This window comes from Aulonocara stuartgranti (genome assembly GCF_965226115.1).
Source record: "Aulonocara stuartgranti genome assembly, chromosome: 5".
Taxonomy (NCBI): domain Eukaryota; kingdom Metazoa; phylum Chordata; class Actinopteri; order Cichliformes; family Cichlidae; genus Aulonocara; species Aulonocara stuartgranti.
In genome coordinates, this window is record NC_138943.1 from 20,131,367 (window position 1) to 20,147,717 (window position 16,351).

Genomic DNA, 16,351 nt, shown 5'->3' on the forward strand with positions numbered 1-16,351 from the left:
GCAGTTAAAGAAAAATGTACACATACTACATAAACGCTGCCATAAGAGAGCCCTTGTAGAGTCAGAGATAGTCTGCAGCGAGTGTGGGAATTAACTCTTTCCAATCCAGTGTGTAGAGGACACAGCCTATGCACACAGCGCATCTGTCTAGGTCCACCTTAAGAAGGGCAAGAGGCAGTTTGTTGTGGAGGGAACAGGGGGAGGCCCTCAGTAGCACATGCCTGGCTCTTTAAGGCAGACTGGGGAAGTTAGAACAAGTTAAAGGCACATGCATTCATGTTTACCAAGCTTCAGGAGAACCATCCTGGAAGAAAATGTTTGTGTTCATTTAAAGTCACGTATCTTGATTTCCAGAGTCAGAGGAAATAAATTAAACAGTTAATAATAAAATAAAATGATTAATAATCAAAAACAGAGACATCGTAACATAAAAACAGTTTGACCGAAAATAATAATTTAAGTAAGGAATCCCTACTAAAATATTTTAAAATAAAATAAATAACCAAGGCCAATTAACCACATAATGTGGCCAATATCTATCTAATTTAAAACTATACAGATCCTACTTTTCTGTAATATTAGAACAGATATCTAATAGTATGACAATGATCAGTCATTATTTTGTCTGATTTTTAAATTAATCCTCAATGAAAGGAGTGGTATTGTAAAAGGCTGTCTATTTATTGCGATCATTCAAACTGGGTATCTGTGTATATAGGTTCTATCATTTCAATGCAAATGACCCTGTTTTAATCTGAGAGACTGTGATTATCTTGCACTGCCAGATTACGGTTGACCCACCGTTACAGATGAGACATGCCCTACCTTTAACTACACAAATGTGGTTGCACTTCTCGTCCAAATGTCATGTAAGTTTTCATAACAGTGCTGCTCTTGCTACCGGGATGGGAGCTGCAGTTATCAGCCCGTTGGTTGGCAGAGCAGTGTGGAGAGCAGCCGCGTTGTTTTCGGGGCCTATACTTCCGTCATTTTATGTCTCACTTGGTAAACAGTGTGTGGGGTTTTGTGCGTGTGTCGCTGAGTGGTGTTTTTTTGGACATACGACGTGGGATTTCGCCGCATAACTAAACCTGCGCTTTGCTGGAAGTGGTAAACTTTTAACACAACCCGGAGCTCAGCGTGAAATAAGCAGACGTCAGAGAATCGGCCAATGGTTAAATTTTATCTCCGTGTAATCACGGCATTGTTTTGCGGTATTGCACAGCTGCTAAAATGTGCTATGTAGCCAAGTAAATGGTATGCTGGTGGTAGCTGTTAGACGTTTATCGGTTTTTTTGGTTTTAAACACCGTGCCTTGGCGGAAACAAGAGGATTTCATTTTATTTAAGGTAGCATGACAGGATCCAGAGCAGCCGAGCTAGCTCGCTAGCTAACGTTAGCACAGTGGTTAGCCAGCGAGGTGTTGCTGTGTTAAATACAGTTCGATAGCCTCTATTATGAGTAAAACTATAGCCGTGTTGTATAAGTTACGGCATAAATTATATTGGTATTCAACAGTGTAGAATGCAGTCGGCGGTTGCTACTCAGTGAACTATCCATATGGGTTGTGGCAAAACAGCGCCTAGCTAACATTGTTAAGCTAGCATGCTAACAACTAGCTGTCACATAAACTGTCAATATAATGAAACCAGGCACCATTGTTGGTGCGTTGCTTCATTACTTCATTGCTATTAAACCCAGTTAATCGCTCATAGTAAACATTTAGGTTTACCTTTCAGCTAATCTGTGATTGCAGTGTTTCTTAATTGTAGGAAAAGTTGATTTAAGCAAAGCACAGTCATTGTATTAGCTCCAAGCCAAATGCATTTAACATAGCAACCCTAACGTTCCCAACCTTACTGACAAACATTTAAACTGCATCATTGTAGTTGTATGTAAGAGAGAAAAGCTGTCTCTCATCATTTTACATGAACATTGCAAATGCAGCTTGTTTAGGATGTAATGGATGTAACTGTGCTCTTAGAAGTGTAAAAGAAAAATCTCCTTTCCAGGTCCAGTGACGATGAACGAGCAGGAGAGTGGGGTGGTCTCCTTTGACGAATATGTGCGGCAAAAGGCCCGCACTGTGCCTCAGCACAGGATGAAGGAGTTCCTGGAGTCTCTTGCCAAGGGCCCAGAGGTGCTGCAGGAGTTCAGCCAGCAGGAAGGGGCAGCCACCAGTACAGCCATGGTGTACCATCAGCAGGGTGCCAACTGTGTTTACACAGACAGCACGGAGGTGGCAGGATCTCTCCTGGAGCTGGCCTGTCCAGTAAGACACTTTATATTGGGTGTTGAATTATGTTGTTTGGTGGTTTGCAATTACATGTAAATGTTTTATAACAGGTACAGGTGACCTCAACAGAGATGTCACCCCAGCTGCATCAAGGATCTGAACAGCAGCTTCAAGTGCAGGTTAGTTTCTTCTTGTTTCAGCTGGTCTTGTTATTGGTCGGATCATCTGCCTCCATCTCACCCTATCTCACCCTATCCTCCTCTTTCACACAAACTCTCAAAGTTTGCATCCACACTGCTCAACCTGACCTGGCCCAATGATGTATTCATTTCTAATCATATCCATCCTGGTCACTCCAAAAACAAATCTGAGCAACTTCAGCTCTGTGACCTGTAGTCCCGCCTTGTCTTACTGTCAGTGCCACTGTCTCCAAACCGTAGATCAGAGCAGGTCTCACTACCGTCTTTTAAATTCTTGTTGCTATCCTTCTGTCACAAATCACCCTGCCACTTGTCTCCATCCACTCAACCCTGCCTGCACTCTCTTCTTCACCTCTGTTGTGCACTGTTTGTTGCTTTGCATGGTTGATCCTAGAAATTTAAACTAATCGAACATGATGTCATTTGCAAACGTAGTCCACAGAGACTCTTCCTGCCTAACCTCATACAAAAACATAGTGTGTTTAAATTTTATATAGCCGATTGTCCTCTCAGTCTCAGCACACCACAATTACTCACTAGTGTTTGTGTCATTACATAGAGACCAGAATATGTTACAAATTATTAGTTACTGTTTTAAAAAGCAGTGCGTTATTTTTGCATTACTCCATAGCATAGCCTGATACACTGTCACACATATGAGAATGCATCTATGTTGACATTAAAAACCTGAGGCTACTAAGGATGTACCAGTCCAGCTTTTTCCCTTTCTGATCTGACACCACTGCTTTGACTGTGAGTCTCTGCTGATGTACTGATTTGATCTCAGTGTTGGATTAGAAAGCTGTATTTCTCACTGTGAGGAAGAGATTGAAATAAGGGTGGGTAATTATAGATTCAAAATTTATATCATGATATTTCATCAGAAAATTTGTGCTAATTTTGGTGATATAGAAAAAAAAATACAAAAATTTTAAACACTTGCAGACAGCAGCTTTTTTTGTAAGTGTAAGTACATGAAGTGCACTCTCTTACTGAAATGAAATTTGAAATGTGAATCTGTCAAAACAAGATGGCAACAGCATTACATACAGTGACACAGCATACGTCAAATGTAATCACAAAAGTAGCCGAGGTAGTGTTTCCATGTAAGTCTGTATAAACATATAAAATAACTGCTTAACATTTGAGTTTATCAATAACTAAAGTAGCTTAACCTCAAACACCTGCGCAGTATTGTCATATAATTAACCTGAAAACGTTGTTTGTTTGTTTTTTTACCCGGGATGTTTTATGTTGTTTTTTTTGTTTTTTTTTTTCTTGGGTTGAGCTGTTTAAACACCTGCAGGTGATTGATTTGGTAATTTCTACCCACCATTGGCTCTTCCTGTCGTAGTAATGCTTAGTTTGAGGCATTTGTTTACTTTTGGGTTACATGTCAGGAGCTGCGAGGCTCTCCTCAAAGTTTCTCCACCTTTTGCAGGAGTGGTTTTCTGGAATATTTGAAAGGTAGCTCCCTTTTTACTAAATCTATCAGAGGCTGACATGTTGCTGTTCCTCTCAGACATGCCTGGGTTTTTCTCCTAGTCCTACATTTGAAAATGTAAATGTGAGACATTGCTGTAGCCAAACCATCAAAATATGACACTCTTATAGCACATAAAATGTGTACTGGTGTTGTCTTTATCAGCTATAGATGTGAATCATTTGTATGAAATGAGGTCATACTCCACTTAAGTTTTCACAAGTTTTGAAAAGGGTTAGGGTTAAAAACAGGCTATAAATTTACAGAATTTATGGTATTTATTATTGAAAAAGGGAGGATATAGAAATATATTCTTGTTCATTTAATCTATTTGCACTGGACTGGAGTCATTAGGCTGCAAACTGGTGTCATTTACAGGCGTTGTACTTTCTTCATCAAGAATGAGACAGCTGGAGTGAAATTAACTTTAACTGACTTGATCACATTTTAAATTATAATTATATCATAAGTTTAGTAAACACTCCTAAAAAGTGTTACACAAAACTTTCCATCTTGCATGACTGGACAGAGCATAATGAGAGTGAAAGTAAACAGGAGGAAAGTTTCCAGTTAAATAAATGCTTCTGCAGATGTACAGATAGAAGTTGTTGGTGTAGCAGCATGAAATGACCCCAAACCTCCCTCCATGCTGTGTTAGCTGTGGCGCTAACTGCTGCTGTTATCTGGTAAACAGAAAACATTGTAGAACTCAAAGGAATGGATCCCATACTGACCCAAAAAGTTGGATCGAGTATTGGACTGATATCCAATCCAAATATCAAAGCAGTGCCTTCTGAGAGGCTACAGTCAGGCTCACTGGAAGGAATCCCTTTCCTACTGAATACAAACAGAAGATCTTTCACTTAGTATTTAAGTATGCATACAGAGCCAACAGGAAATGTGAAAACCACGCAAAGGAGCACTTTACAGAAAAATGTTGTGGTCACAATGATTCTTCAGTAGGAAAAGGTGCAGGTGGAAATGGAGGATACATTTCTGACTGGTTATACTGATTTGTACCATCACATTGTAGTCCTTCTGTGCAATAAAAATTAAAGCAATGTAAATGTTTTTAATGTAATTGGAAAGAGGGTGTTTGCTTTTTGTTTGCCTGTTGTGCAGATAATTAAAGACCTTGTAGCACAATCAATGAAATATCTGTTTGATTAGTAGCAGAAGTTAGTTCTATGAAGTATCACAAGCCAAAAAAAAGATCAACTTTCTCTCAGGATTATGGTTGCTGTTTCATGCTTGTTCAATTCACATTAATGTAATTAAAACAGGATCGGTCACCTCAGACATGGGTGTATCTTACTGAGACTTCAAATGTATAAACTTGAGACGCCTTATGACTTTGATGACTGTTGTGTTGTTCATAGCAGAAATGTCAAAGAAAAGTATTTCAGTGTGTTTATGATTCATAAGGTTGCTTACAAGTCTGTTTGTTTTTCTTACTCTCCCTCTGTGCCAGGTTCAGATCCAAGAACAGCAGGGCCAAACAGTTGGTCAGGTTCTTCAGGTGGCCCACCCCTCTCAGCAGGACATGCAGGGAATCTCAACAGCCCAGCTTGTGCAGGCAGGAGAGCTCACAGAGGAGCAGCAACAGCAGGTAGAGGATTAACTTCAGTTACGTCTATCAGGTTTTTCCATGTTTCCCCATTTAAACAAACAAACAAAAAAAACATGTTTACTGTGTTTCACAGATTCAGGCTCAGTTGGTTGCCGCCGTAGCTGGAGGACAACAAATCCAACTGTCAAGTGGCCAACAAATCCAGTTGCAGGGAATGCAGCATATTCAGTTGCCTGGGGGACAGCAAATTCAACTTCAGGCCGGCCAGCAGATTCAGTTACAGGGTGGGCAACAAATCCAGATCCAGACCATTGAGACCATGACTCCTGCTCAGCAACAGGACTCTACCAGGGAGGCAGAGCGGAGGCCCAGCACTATCCCCACTGTTCTCCAACCAGCCAAGAAGCGTAAGATGGATGTCCCCCTAGCTGTTTCGTATGCTGTTCCACAGGGGCAGCAGGTGGCTACAGTTTTAGCCATCCCTCAAGGCCAGCAGCAAAGTTATGTGTCCCTACGACCAGATTTGCTCACAGTTGACAGTGCTCAGCTGTACAGCACTACAGGAACAATCACAGGTCCCCAAGGTGAGACCTGGACCATCCCTGTGTACTCCACTCCACAGCAGCAGGGTGTAACTCACATTGCTATACCACAGGAGACGTATAGCACAGTGCAAGTAACTACCGCCAACGGCAAGGACAAAATGTCCCCAAATTCCACATCGAGGTCTGCCGACGTGCATTCGGCCACCACTGCAACGCAGGAAGAGATCGTGCAGACCCTCTTCCCAGCACAGTTCATGAACGGCAACATTCATATCCCCGTGGCAGTGCAGACCGTAGGAGGGACATACAACACTACACAGTCAGTGCAAATATGGGACCCAAATCAACAGCAGAGTCAAGGGGAAGATGGACAAGACCAGCAGCTCCATCTGCAGGTTAGAAAAGACTCCGTCTTACAGTTGTACTCTGGTCCTCGATGATTATGGCTGGAACTAAATTTGCCCTGTGCAAATGTAACAGAACATAACTGATAATTGTTGCTTTGGTCATAATCATGATGGTGTTTTCAAAAGTTCATGTTTATTTTTAGCCTTTTTTTCCTTTCTGAATTAAGAATGTGAACTAGTTTAACTAGGACTAGTTAATACTACTAATCATAACAATACCATGTTACAACATAACAGTATTATCATACTATGAATTACCATCATGTAATTAATAAGATGTGTTTAACTCTGCTGCCATCTTTCTCAAAAACCTTTTTTTTTTTTTTTTTCCCTTTGCTCTTCTACTGCAGGGTCAAGTAGCCACTGAAGCTCAGGGCGAAGCACCCACAGAGATTCTGGTTCCTGTGTGTCTAAAGCCAGAGGAAGGGCTGGAGGTTTGGCGCCTTTGGGTGAAGAGAAAAAATGCTGAACTAAGCAAACGGGAAACAACAAAGCTTGCGCCCATAGGACGTAAGTAGGCCTGTTACAGTTGTCTCAGTAACAGTGAGCTCTTGCTGAAACCAGAGGAAGTCACAACATTTTGCTGTTGGCACTCTGTAGTACGTACTGTTATTCTTAGTCACCTAGAAGTAAAGTCAGTTTTACACTGCTTCTCCAAACGTAGTGTTTTCTGGTATTTCTGCGTTCAGGTCGTCAGCCCCTGCGTTTTCAGGAAGATCTGGTATCCAGTGCAGTGGCGGAGTTAAACTTGGGTCTTTCCCTGATGACTCAGGAGGCACGAGGATCCGAGGACGAACAGTTTGCTCCCGATGTCCTGTATTATGTTTTCTTGTGTATACAGAAGGTTAGTATCTCCATACTCAACCACAAAAAGGCAGGAAGAATAAAACTAAGGCTGAAATTGCTTTTCTGTGTTGTTGGGTTTTTTTTCTTTTTTATAGTATCTTTCTGAAAATGGACGTGTGGATGATATTTTCAATGATCCATATTACACTCGATTTTGCGAAAGTTTACACAAAATCCTGCACGACTGGAAACCCACTGTGCATCCTTTAGGTAAGGCAAAATCCACAATTTTGTAATTGTTTTCGATATTCAGGCAGCATTTACATGTCCATTGTCGAGTGTTTACATACATCTTTGACATTTGGGATCTTTTCTGGCATGATTGTCATAGCAACAACCATCAGTTATTCACAAGATTAAAATAGCTTCTGTTGCCTGTTTGCATTAGCCATGCTAGCTGCACTTTACTAACCTTATGCAGTTAACAGCATTTTTTTTGGCAAGGACGAGCTAAGCAGCAGATCGACGATTTAGTTCGGGATCACATCATCCTGTTCAACATGACGGAGATGCGCTGAAGCCTTAAACACATGCATGTGAATCCTGCCGTACTCATGGTATGTTTTCCTCTTAGGTTATATCATCCCAAGTCACGTGACAGAGGAGATGCTGTGGGAGTGTAAACAGCTTGGCGCACATTCACCTTCCACATTGCTCACAACTCTAATGTATTTCAACACTAAGTGAGTAACCATTGAATGGCCCTTAGTCTTTTATCCTCTCTCTAATCGCTCAGAGTCAAATACCGAATATGGTACAATGTCGTATTTGTTGCAGGTATTTCCACTTGATAACACCTGAACAGCACATGAAAGTAGCTTTCTCTAAAGTCTTAAGACACTCAAGGAAGAACCCAACTAACGCCAAGGACAAAGCAACCAGTATTCGCCTTCTCAAAGGGCAAGGCCTACACAGTGCTGGACAAAAAGGTACTCTCTTGCTCAGGTCGTGATTAGCTCAGTGTTGGATAGCAGAAATGCCCGTTGTTGACCTGTTGCTGTGTACTGCATCATTTAGGAACCGATGACATGTATGAAGAGCAGATCGAGGATCCTGCGAATCCTCTTCGTTGTCCCATCAAACTTTATGACTTTTACCTCTTCAAATGGTGAGCAGCACTTCAGCTTAGTAGGATTTATGTGATGATTACTCTTCAGTTTACACCCCCAGACACATGCTTAACTTTCTTTTCCAGCCCACAGAGCGTTAAAGGACGTAACGATGCGTACTACATGACTCCAGAGCCTGTCGTTGCACCAAACAGCCCGATGTGGTACTCCTCTCAGCCCCTCACAATTCAGCAGGTGGAACAAATGCTGTCTCGCATCATCGTGGTCAGAGAGATCCAGGAGATCATCTGTGTTGTTCCAGAAAATGTGAGCTAGATTGAGGACTTGGCTCACAGGAACTTGTTCTCCAGATTGTTGACTATGCAGTATCCATCCTGACTATTATCATCGATGGCCATTAAAATAAAGTGGAACAACTTCTGAGGAGAGTATCATGATTATGCTCATCAGATCCATAAATTCTTCTCTTCTTATTATCTCTGTTTTTGACCGGTGGGTTGGACTTCTCGTTCTCTTGGCTGCCTTTGTAAGATATCACCTCTGTAACTTTTGAACCGGCAAGTGAGCAAGACTTTAGTCTCTTCTCAGCTGGGCAGAGATGATACACGTTCGTGTACAAAGTCAATCTTATAAATGATTAAACAACTGTAATCTTTTCTTTCTTAACCTCACAGGCTGTTCACGTCTTAATTCTCTAGTACCACTAGTAATAATCTTAAGACAGTTACAGGGACCAGTGCTCACAACTTTTTTTTAAAAATACATTTTGGACCATGTATGATAAGTTTGAATCTGAAATACTTGTGCCTGTTTTTTCCAAAACATAATTACATGATATTGCTTGTGGAATAAGTTAAAACTCAATCATTCACATGGTTAAGTGCTACAGATCGGTGACAAATTGAAGGCAAAACCAGTGTGTTTCAGTAACTTGGTTGCCTGTGCTGCCTCTTTAACTCAGCTGTAGTGAAGGACACAATTTTTCTTTATCTAGAAGATATCCTCTAAATGGGTATTTTAACCATGGTAGTGGCCATGTTGGCCCAAACTCCCCCGCAGGGCACTTTTTGTTTAAGATCCGGTGACTCCAGAGGTCATAGCCTGATTCATAATTTCATAGCTCAAGTATTTCAACCCCTTCCTGCATCCTGGGAGATGCCACTCGTGTCAAAACTGAAGCATTTTAACATAGGATTAATGTGAGCTGAGACGTACTCCCTCAGCATAACTGAGACACCATATACTGTTGGATTTTTTTCCCTTTAATTTGTCACCTATATCTGTATATTGTAGTCATTCAGATTTTTCTCAGGATAAAACTAACATCTGAAACACCCATCAAGGATTTTTGCCAACGTATTCCTTCATGTATGTGTGTATAGTAGGTTATTAAACAATATATGCAGATGGAATCTTTGTAGTAAGTCATGTCAAGCTGAAACATAATGATTACTGTCTTCTAAAAAGAAAAAGTGAGCTGTGGGTCTTTTTAATAATGACGCATTTGAATGGTTCTTATTCAGTTCCATAGCATCAGTTTTTAATAATTAACACATTCTGTTCCACATCTGTCCACTATCACACGTATCGGCGCTGTAGTTACACATCCTGATGTTCTATTCCACATTTAAATTACATTTAACAGGGTTGGACTGTTAAACGCTGAACAAAGCAAGGAGATGATCACGTTTGTTTTTCATCTGGGAGAGTTATATGCAGTCGGCCCAGTGTTTGGGTGAAGTATTTCGGTAGCGGGCAGGACACGTTGACGTCAGCTTGGCTGCTTCCTGGCAGCGTCAGCTGTCGTGCATGTAAATGAAGGGGGAGGTGCCGAACCTTGCTCTGTTCAATCCCAAGTTTTCCCAACACACGTTCTGGTAATTTCTGTGGAAGGAAATGTATTATTTAGTCATCATTTGTGACAAAATAGAAATCAAACTCTTATACATGTTAAAAAAGAGACTGTAAACATCTTACCTGTGGTGCCAGTTTGCTCCAGTGGGAATATTTGTGGTCACCAAGAATGGGACACCCGAGAGCAAAGGCCATATGAACCCTCATCTGGTGCTTCACTCCTGTGAACACAATGAAGCAGAAAAATCCCGAACATGTGCCCAGGCAGGTTTTTGGGATGATTTCCTTTTGTTCACATGTGCACTGTTACCTGTAAAAGGCTGGAGTTCCACAAGGCTGCAACCACTGCTGCTGTCCAGGACTCTGTACTTGGTCAATGCTGGATGAGCTTGGCGATGACTTCGGACTTTGGTTACACCATCACCTTCATCGTTCAGTCTGTAAAGAGGACTCAGAGCCATCTGAAATCAAAGAAGTTGTTATGAGACTGGAAAATGCACACCATTATTTAAACAATAACTAGTAATTTACTCAAATGCTCTGGACAACAAACCCAAACTAATTTAATGTGTAATAAACATACTAACTACTAAGCTAAAAGCCGTACATACAAGGATGTTTAAAGCAATGATCATACAGAATAAGAGGCACCTTGTAGTGTGGCTGAGGACCTGTGACCTCTCTCTCTATGATGGGAATATCAATCAGACCTTCAGATGGCACAGGAACACCAACCGTGATAACCCTGAAAAGGAACAACATAACTAACATGCAGTGGGAGTATTAGCATGTACATTATTTAATTAATCCTTATCAGTTTCCCCTACTCACCAGTACTTCCTCTCCACTTTGTTATTTCTATTCAGAGCGAGTACGTGCTCCACCACTTCATCCCTCCTGGCCAGCAGGAGAGTTCCCGTTGAGTCCTTTTCTAGACCCAGACAGGGAATGAGCTGAGAATCAGACTTGATCTTCATCCCATCCATCATTTTTGAGAGAACAGGAAGCACAGAGGTGATGGATGTGACGTCGGAGTCATCTGGGAGACAGCAGCAACATTACATTTGTGGTGCCAGTTAGACATCCCAGCTTCAGTGTGATAGCTGACATTTTTATGGTCATTCCAGCTGTTCTCAGTAATGATACTGCATGTCTCCTAACAATAACAACAACAATAATAATAATAATAATAACAACAATACTGAGCCTGTTTAAGAACACCTTAATATGTACAACAATAAAATATAGTCTCACCACATAATTTTTCATACACATGTTTAACTGTTCATTAATACAAATATCTAATTAGATAATCACATTAATTTAGCATGCAGGCATCAATAATGGTCAATAGTTCAGAGCCATGATCAGAATGGGAAAGAAAGGTGATTTAAAAGACTAAATGTGGCATGGCTCTTGGTGTCAGACAGGCAGGTTTGAGTATTTTATAAAGTTTCCCAATCATCTTTCGGGTTCACACAGAACAGTACAAATGGATGATGTCAGACGATGTTTTCTTGGCACACTCTGTGCCCTTTAGTACCATCGTTTAAACACCACAGTCTACCTGAATATTGCTGCTGACCATATCCATTGTAAAACACCATGTTACAAAGATCTCATTGTTTTTTTTCTTAACATTACAATGAGTTGATTTTTATTTTTATTTCAAACTGAAAATAAAAACTTTTTCAAACTTCTTGTCAGTGTAATCAGATTAAAGAAGACAGCCCAGTGTTGGTTTACCTGCCACAGGGATGCCGTAGGGTTTGTTGACGATCACTACATCCTTGTCCTGGTACAGCACGCTTCTGTGGAGGTGTTTGGCGAGCACGTTGGGGTGCACATTTTGTAACTGTACACTGAACCGTTTCAGCTCCATCACCCTCCTCTGCTGGGCAGACATGGGAGGCGCTGTCTCTCGGGTCTTCGACTTCTCTCCTCGGATCTTACGGGCCAGGTCAACGGCTCTAACACGGGGTTTGTCATCTGCGTCGGAGCCTGGAGTGTGGTTGGCAGCGGTGCTCTGACCCCGGGCGAGGGGCGGTGTTGTCTGCGGACACTGGCGGCAGGTTGTCCGGGGTTTGGCCAGACAGAAGAGCACATCCAGGCCGGAGCTCCGGTCAAACACACGCGCTAGTCTCCCACAGCTGTTCATCACGGCACTGAGTGAACCTCACAGACCAGACGGCGCACACGAGCTTCAAAACACAAGCATGAACTCTGAAGTTATTAAAGAAGTTCCGGGCCAAGCCTTTCAGAATAAAAGCATAATTTCATCCATTCATTCAAATTAAAATAATTCCGACATATTAGACACTATATAGATAAAACCAAACGACAAACGATATAACTATCCGTTTAAATGCTCTTAAACATAACAAATACACACTGCGTAAATGTAAAAAAGCATTCCGGTAATTTCCGCCTTTCTCTCAACGGGTGTATTTGTTAACTACGCTTACACGGCCCGCCAGATCACAACTGCAAAATATTATAGCTTCTGGCAAGCACCGCCCGCCTGGTAGATGAATAAAACTAAGTCGATCATAATTTCCGGTTGTTACAAAGTTGCATGTTGTCTGCTGTGGATTTTTGTTGCCATAATGCAAATACAAGCACCTTAGTGATCTAATGGACAGCAGATGCGCATAGCTCAACCAAACCGAAATAATTACCAGGCTTCATTAAATCTCAGACAGGAAGCTGATGGAGTGTTTTTTCTCCTAACGTATGCTTTCTTGGTAAAAGCCTGCAGCTATGAAGATCACAGACGGTGTATTACGATGTTTCAGAGTGGCCAGGACTCATCGGAAAAACGAAGAGAAGGTCAACTGCGTGGACTACAGCCCAAATGGTGAAAATGTGATAACAAGCAGCGACGATGACCGCATACTGCTGTATGACATGCGAGATGGAAAGTAAGTGGCAGCCACTGTAGACAGTATACTGTATATGATAAATAAGATCCTTAATGTGACTGCATTGTGTTCTTATGGTGTCCTTGTGCTTTTCTCAGGTGCAAAAGCAACCTCTTCAGCAAAAAGTATGGAGTAGACCTCATCCGCTACACGCATGGAGACACAAATACAGTGATCTACAGCTCCAACAAACTGGATGGTAAACACTTGACGCCATGCACAGCAATGCGAATACAGTTAATGGTCCATTTTGGAAAATGAAATATATTTTGGGATATTTTTCAGATACCATCAGATACCTTTCGCTCACTGACAACAAGTACATCCGATATTTCCCAGGTCACACTAAGAGGTGCGTAAAGCAAACACACAACCTTAATCAACCACAACTGTAAACATGTAGACTGGTATTCAGTGAAAGCAGACAGTTATATAGTATGCACCCTATATGCCTACTAAGTAAATGGACATGCTTTTATTTACTGTAACCAGACTAAATAGAATAAAATGTAGTTGAGTGGAATTCTCATTTTCTACCTTTCTGGAGCTTTCTCCAGTGTGCTCATAAAAATACAGAAATATACACTCAATGGTGACTTTATTAGCTAAACCTGTTGAACTGGATTTTAGTGGAAATATCTAATCAGCCAGTGTCATGGCAGCAACTCAATACATTTAGGCATGGTGAAGGTGATGTGCTGAATTTCAAACTGAGCATCAGGATGGGGAACAAAGGTAATTTCAGTGACTTTAATGTGGCGTGGTTGCTGGTGCCAAACGGGCTGGTCTGAGTACTTCTGATACTGCTGATCTGCTGGGATGTTCCCACACAACCAACTCCAAGATTTACAGAAAATGATCTGAAAAAGCAAAAGATTCCAGTAAGCAGCATTTCTCTGGGTGAAAATTCCTCGTTGGTGACAGAGGAGAATAGTCAGACTGCTTTGATCTGAAAGGAGAGAAATAGTAACTCAAATAACCACTCGTTATAACCAAGTTATGCAATAGAGCATCTCTGAATGCTCTCCAGACATTTCTGTAGCAGATGTGCTAAAGCAGCACAAGATCACACTGGGTGCCACTCCTGTCTGCTAAGAACAATAAACAGTAGTTACGGTTTATATCGCTACAATTAGACAACAGAAGAAAAACGTTGCCTGATTGAATGATTCTCAATTTCTCCTGTAAGTTTGAGATGTTAGGATCAAAATTTGGATGAAACAAAGCGTTGCACTCAAATGGCCTCCAGAGTCACAGATTTCAGTCCAACAGAGCACTTTTGGATTGCAGAGGAATTCAGATTCTCATTGTGGATGTGCATATAGTGTGCATTCCTGAAAAGCTTGTTCCTGTCTGTCTTTCCTTAAAGTAATTTTACATTCAATAAAACATTAGCTCAATCCTGATCAGTTAAAACCAGTTTGTTTGGGTTTCAGGGTTACTGCTCTCTCCATGTCTCCGGTGGATAACACATTTATCTCTGGGTCACTGGACAAGACTATCCGGATCTGGGACCTCCACTGTCAAAACTCTCAAGTAAGTAGTTTTCCATTTCTTCTGCCATTTGTACACATTTACAAATGTGTAATAACAGCTACAGTAATAGAATAGTGTGCTTTATATTGTGACACAAAATACTGCCTATTAAAGTGCTGTTGATTACTAGTCCCTGAGTAGTCTTGACCACCAGAGGTCTCCAAATCTCTCTTGGATCTGCTCAGACATAATAAATCTATGGGTAATACCAGAAACATAACCTTGCAAAAATATAAGGAGTAAATAAACACCAAATGGAAATAAACACATAAATATGAAAACATGTGATGCAGAAAGTGGTCATTATTGAGGATTCTTTTGCATATTTCTTGAAAGTTACCAGTTTATGTTGCACAATCTCTCTGATTTTCAGGGTTTGATAAATCCACTGGGGACACCTCTGTGTTCGTTTGACCCCGATGGGCTGATATTTGCTGCAGGAGTGGATTCAAAGACAGTTAAACTCTATGACTTTCGTGCTTTTGACAAGGTACAGCTGAGTCCATTAAGGGTTTTCTGTTTGTGTTCACATGCATTCTTTCCAAAAGCCTTAAATGAAATTCTTAATTATCTGAAAATCTTACCGTTGAAGGGCCCGTTTGCCTGTTTTGAAACGAGGTTTAATCGCGTTTGTGACTGGACTGGACTCAAATTCAGTAGTGATGGGAAGCAGATCCTCATATCTACAAATAAAGGGATTATTGGAGTCTTGAATGCTTTCAATGGATCTGTTCTGCACACTTTTTCCGTAAGAGACATATTGGAACAAAAATACGGAATTGCATCTGTTTTTATGTTAATATAATTATTTTCAGATTACATGCTGAAGCCATCCCTGTCTTTCCTCATTTTAAGGGCTACAACAACAGTAAAGGCATCTCACTGGAGGCCTGCTTCACACCTGACTCGCAGTTTGTCATGATTGGTAAGCTAAAAAAAAAACCCTCAAACTTTAGATTTGAGCCTTTTCCTTTAAGCTTCCTGTTAACACTCTGGTTTTTCCAGGCTCAGAAGACGGGAGAGTTCACGTTTGGAGCACAGAGAGTGGAATGAAAGTGGCCGTGCTGGATGGGAAGCATCCAGGACCCATCAGTGCGCTCCAGTTCAACCCCAGATTCATGACGTTTGTTAGTGCCTGCTCTAACACGGTGAGAGCAAGCCTATCTTACCAGTGTGTCATTGATCTCCTGCTGGAAAAACTGCTTATTGTTCTCATTTTGACTTTTTAAAAATTATTTTCTCAACAGACTTTTTGGCTCCCGTGTGTTGATGACTTGTAAAGGCACCAAAGGTCACCATCATGGAGTGAAGTTGGACCTTCCTTTACAAACATCATGACCAAGGAATATTTTGGAAAAATGTTATGTTGTTTCTACCTTTTTTTAAAAAGATGTTTCATTAGCTTTTATTTGCCTGTGTTTTTAAAAAATAATAATTGTGCTTTTATTGATGGTTTTATAATAAACTGGTTTAAAGTTATATAATAAAAAATCTTGTTTTTTAAACGTTGTCCCTCATCCCTCCTCAAACGTTTGCTAGGAATTATCTGAATTCCAACAAGTGCTTTTATTATTATTATTTTTCCTTTGTATTAACGAACAATATTAGAAGTATTAGTGTAAACTGACAAACACTAACAAGTGAGAGTTTTCTGTGTGTGTGTGTGTGTGTGTGTGTGTGTGT

At 40.9% G+C, this 16,351-nt stretch overlaps 3 protein-coding genes across 7 annotated transcripts; 2 read left to right on the forward strand and 1 right to left on the reverse strand.

Moving 5' to 3' along the window:
- Positions 1-742: 742 nt before the first annotated feature.
- Positions 743-9,769, forward strand: qrich1 (glutamine-rich 1). 4 transcript variants are annotated; one of them, XM_082532382.1, is made up of 12 exons: positions 743-869; positions 2,013-2,272; positions 2,347-2,415; positions 5,391-5,528; positions 5,623-6,429; positions 6,792-6,951; positions 7,131-7,285; positions 7,383-7,497; positions 7,862-7,970; positions 8,065-8,216; positions 8,305-8,395; positions 8,483-9,769. In XM_082532382.1, the coding sequence occupies exons 1-12, from the start codon at positions 863-865 to the stop codon at positions 8,670-8,672; spliced, it is 2,253 nt and encodes a 750-aa protein (XP_082388508.1). In that variant the 5' UTR covers positions 743-862; the 3' UTR covers positions 8,673-9,769. The 4 variants fall into 4 exon arrangements, with proteins under 4 accessions (XP_082388508.1, XP_082388509.1, XP_082388510.1 ...); XM_082532383.1 differs by lacking the exon at positions 743-869 and adding an exon at positions 998-1,110; XM_082532384.1 differs by lacking the exon at positions 743-869 and adding an exon at positions 1,085-1,349.
- An 83-nt stretch (positions 9,770-9,852) lies between these two features.
- rpusd4 (RNA pseudouridine synthase D4) lies at positions 9,853-12,597 on the reverse strand. 2 transcript variants are annotated; one of them, XM_082532389.1, is made up of 6 exons: positions 11,958-12,597; positions 11,043-11,142; positions 10,863-10,956; positions 10,522-10,672; positions 10,335-10,432; positions 9,853-10,241 (listed from the first exon to the last, which is right to left on the reverse strand). In XM_082532389.1, exons 1-6 carry the CDS (start codon positions 12,367-12,369, stop codon positions 10,041-10,043), a joined length of 1,056 nt encoding a protein of 351 aa, XP_082388515.1. In that variant the 5' UTR covers positions 12,370-12,597; the 3' UTR covers positions 9,853-10,040. The 2 variants fall into 2 exon arrangements, with proteins under 2 accessions (XP_082388515.1, XP_082388514.1); XM_082532388.1 differs by having other exon boundaries at positions 11,043-11,250; positions 11,958-12,596.
- Positions 12,598-12,758: 161 nt separating this feature from the next.
- LOC309706130 (WD repeat-containing protein 82-like) lies at positions 12,759-16,173 on the forward strand. The gene is made up of 9 exons (XM_082532390.1): positions 12,759-13,132; positions 13,231-13,331; positions 13,418-13,484; positions 14,569-14,668; positions 15,042-15,158; positions 15,261-15,416; positions 15,524-15,593; positions 15,674-15,816; positions 15,916-16,173. The coding sequence occupies exons 1-9, from the start codon at positions 12,972-12,974 to the stop codon at positions 15,946-15,948; spliced, it is 948 nt and encodes a 315-aa protein (XP_082388516.1). The 5' UTR covers positions 12,759-12,971; the 3' UTR covers positions 15,949-16,173.
- The last annotated feature ends 178 nt before the right edge of the window (positions 16,174-16,351 follow it).

Excerpts from the sequence above, each read along its gene's own strand:
- LOC309706130 (XM_082532390.1), top strand. The coding sequence starts at position 12,972 with ATGAAGATCACAGACGGTGTATTACGATGTTTCAGAGTGGCCAGGACT. Across the intron at positions 13,133-13,230 it reads TATGACATGCGAGATGGAAA|GTGCAAAAGCAACCTCTTCA; the intron begins GTAAGTGGCAGC and ends TGCTTTTCTCAG. Across the intron at positions 14,669-15,041 it reads TCCACTGTCAAAACTCTCAA|GGTTTGATAAATCCACTGGG; the intron begins GTAAGTAGTTTT and ends TCTGATTTTCAG.
- qrich1 (XM_082532381.1), top strand. The coding sequence starts at position 1,643 with ATGAAACCAGGCACCATTGTTG. Across the intron at positions 7,498-7,861 it reads ACCCACTGTGCATCCTTTAG|GTTATATCATCCCAAGTCAC; the intron begins GTAAGGCAAAAT and ends TTTTCCTCTTAG. Across the intron at positions 8,396-8,482 it reads GACTTTTACCTCTTCAAATG|CCCACAGAGCGTTAAAGGAC; the intron begins GTGAGCAGCACT and ends TTTCTTTTCCAG.
- rpusd4 (XM_082532388.1), bottom strand. The coding sequence starts at position 12,369 with ATGAACAGCTGTGGGAGACTAGCGCGTGTGTTTGACCGGAGCTCCGGC. Across the intron at positions 10,957-11,042 it reads AAAGTGGAGAGGAAGTACTG|GGTTATCACGGTTGGTGTTC; the intron begins GTGAGTAGGGGA and ends GTTCCTTTTCAG. Across the intron at positions 10,433-10,521 it reads GGAACTCCAGCCTTTTACAG|GAGTGAAGCACCAGATGAGG; the intron begins GTAACAGTGCAC and ends TTGTGTTCACAG.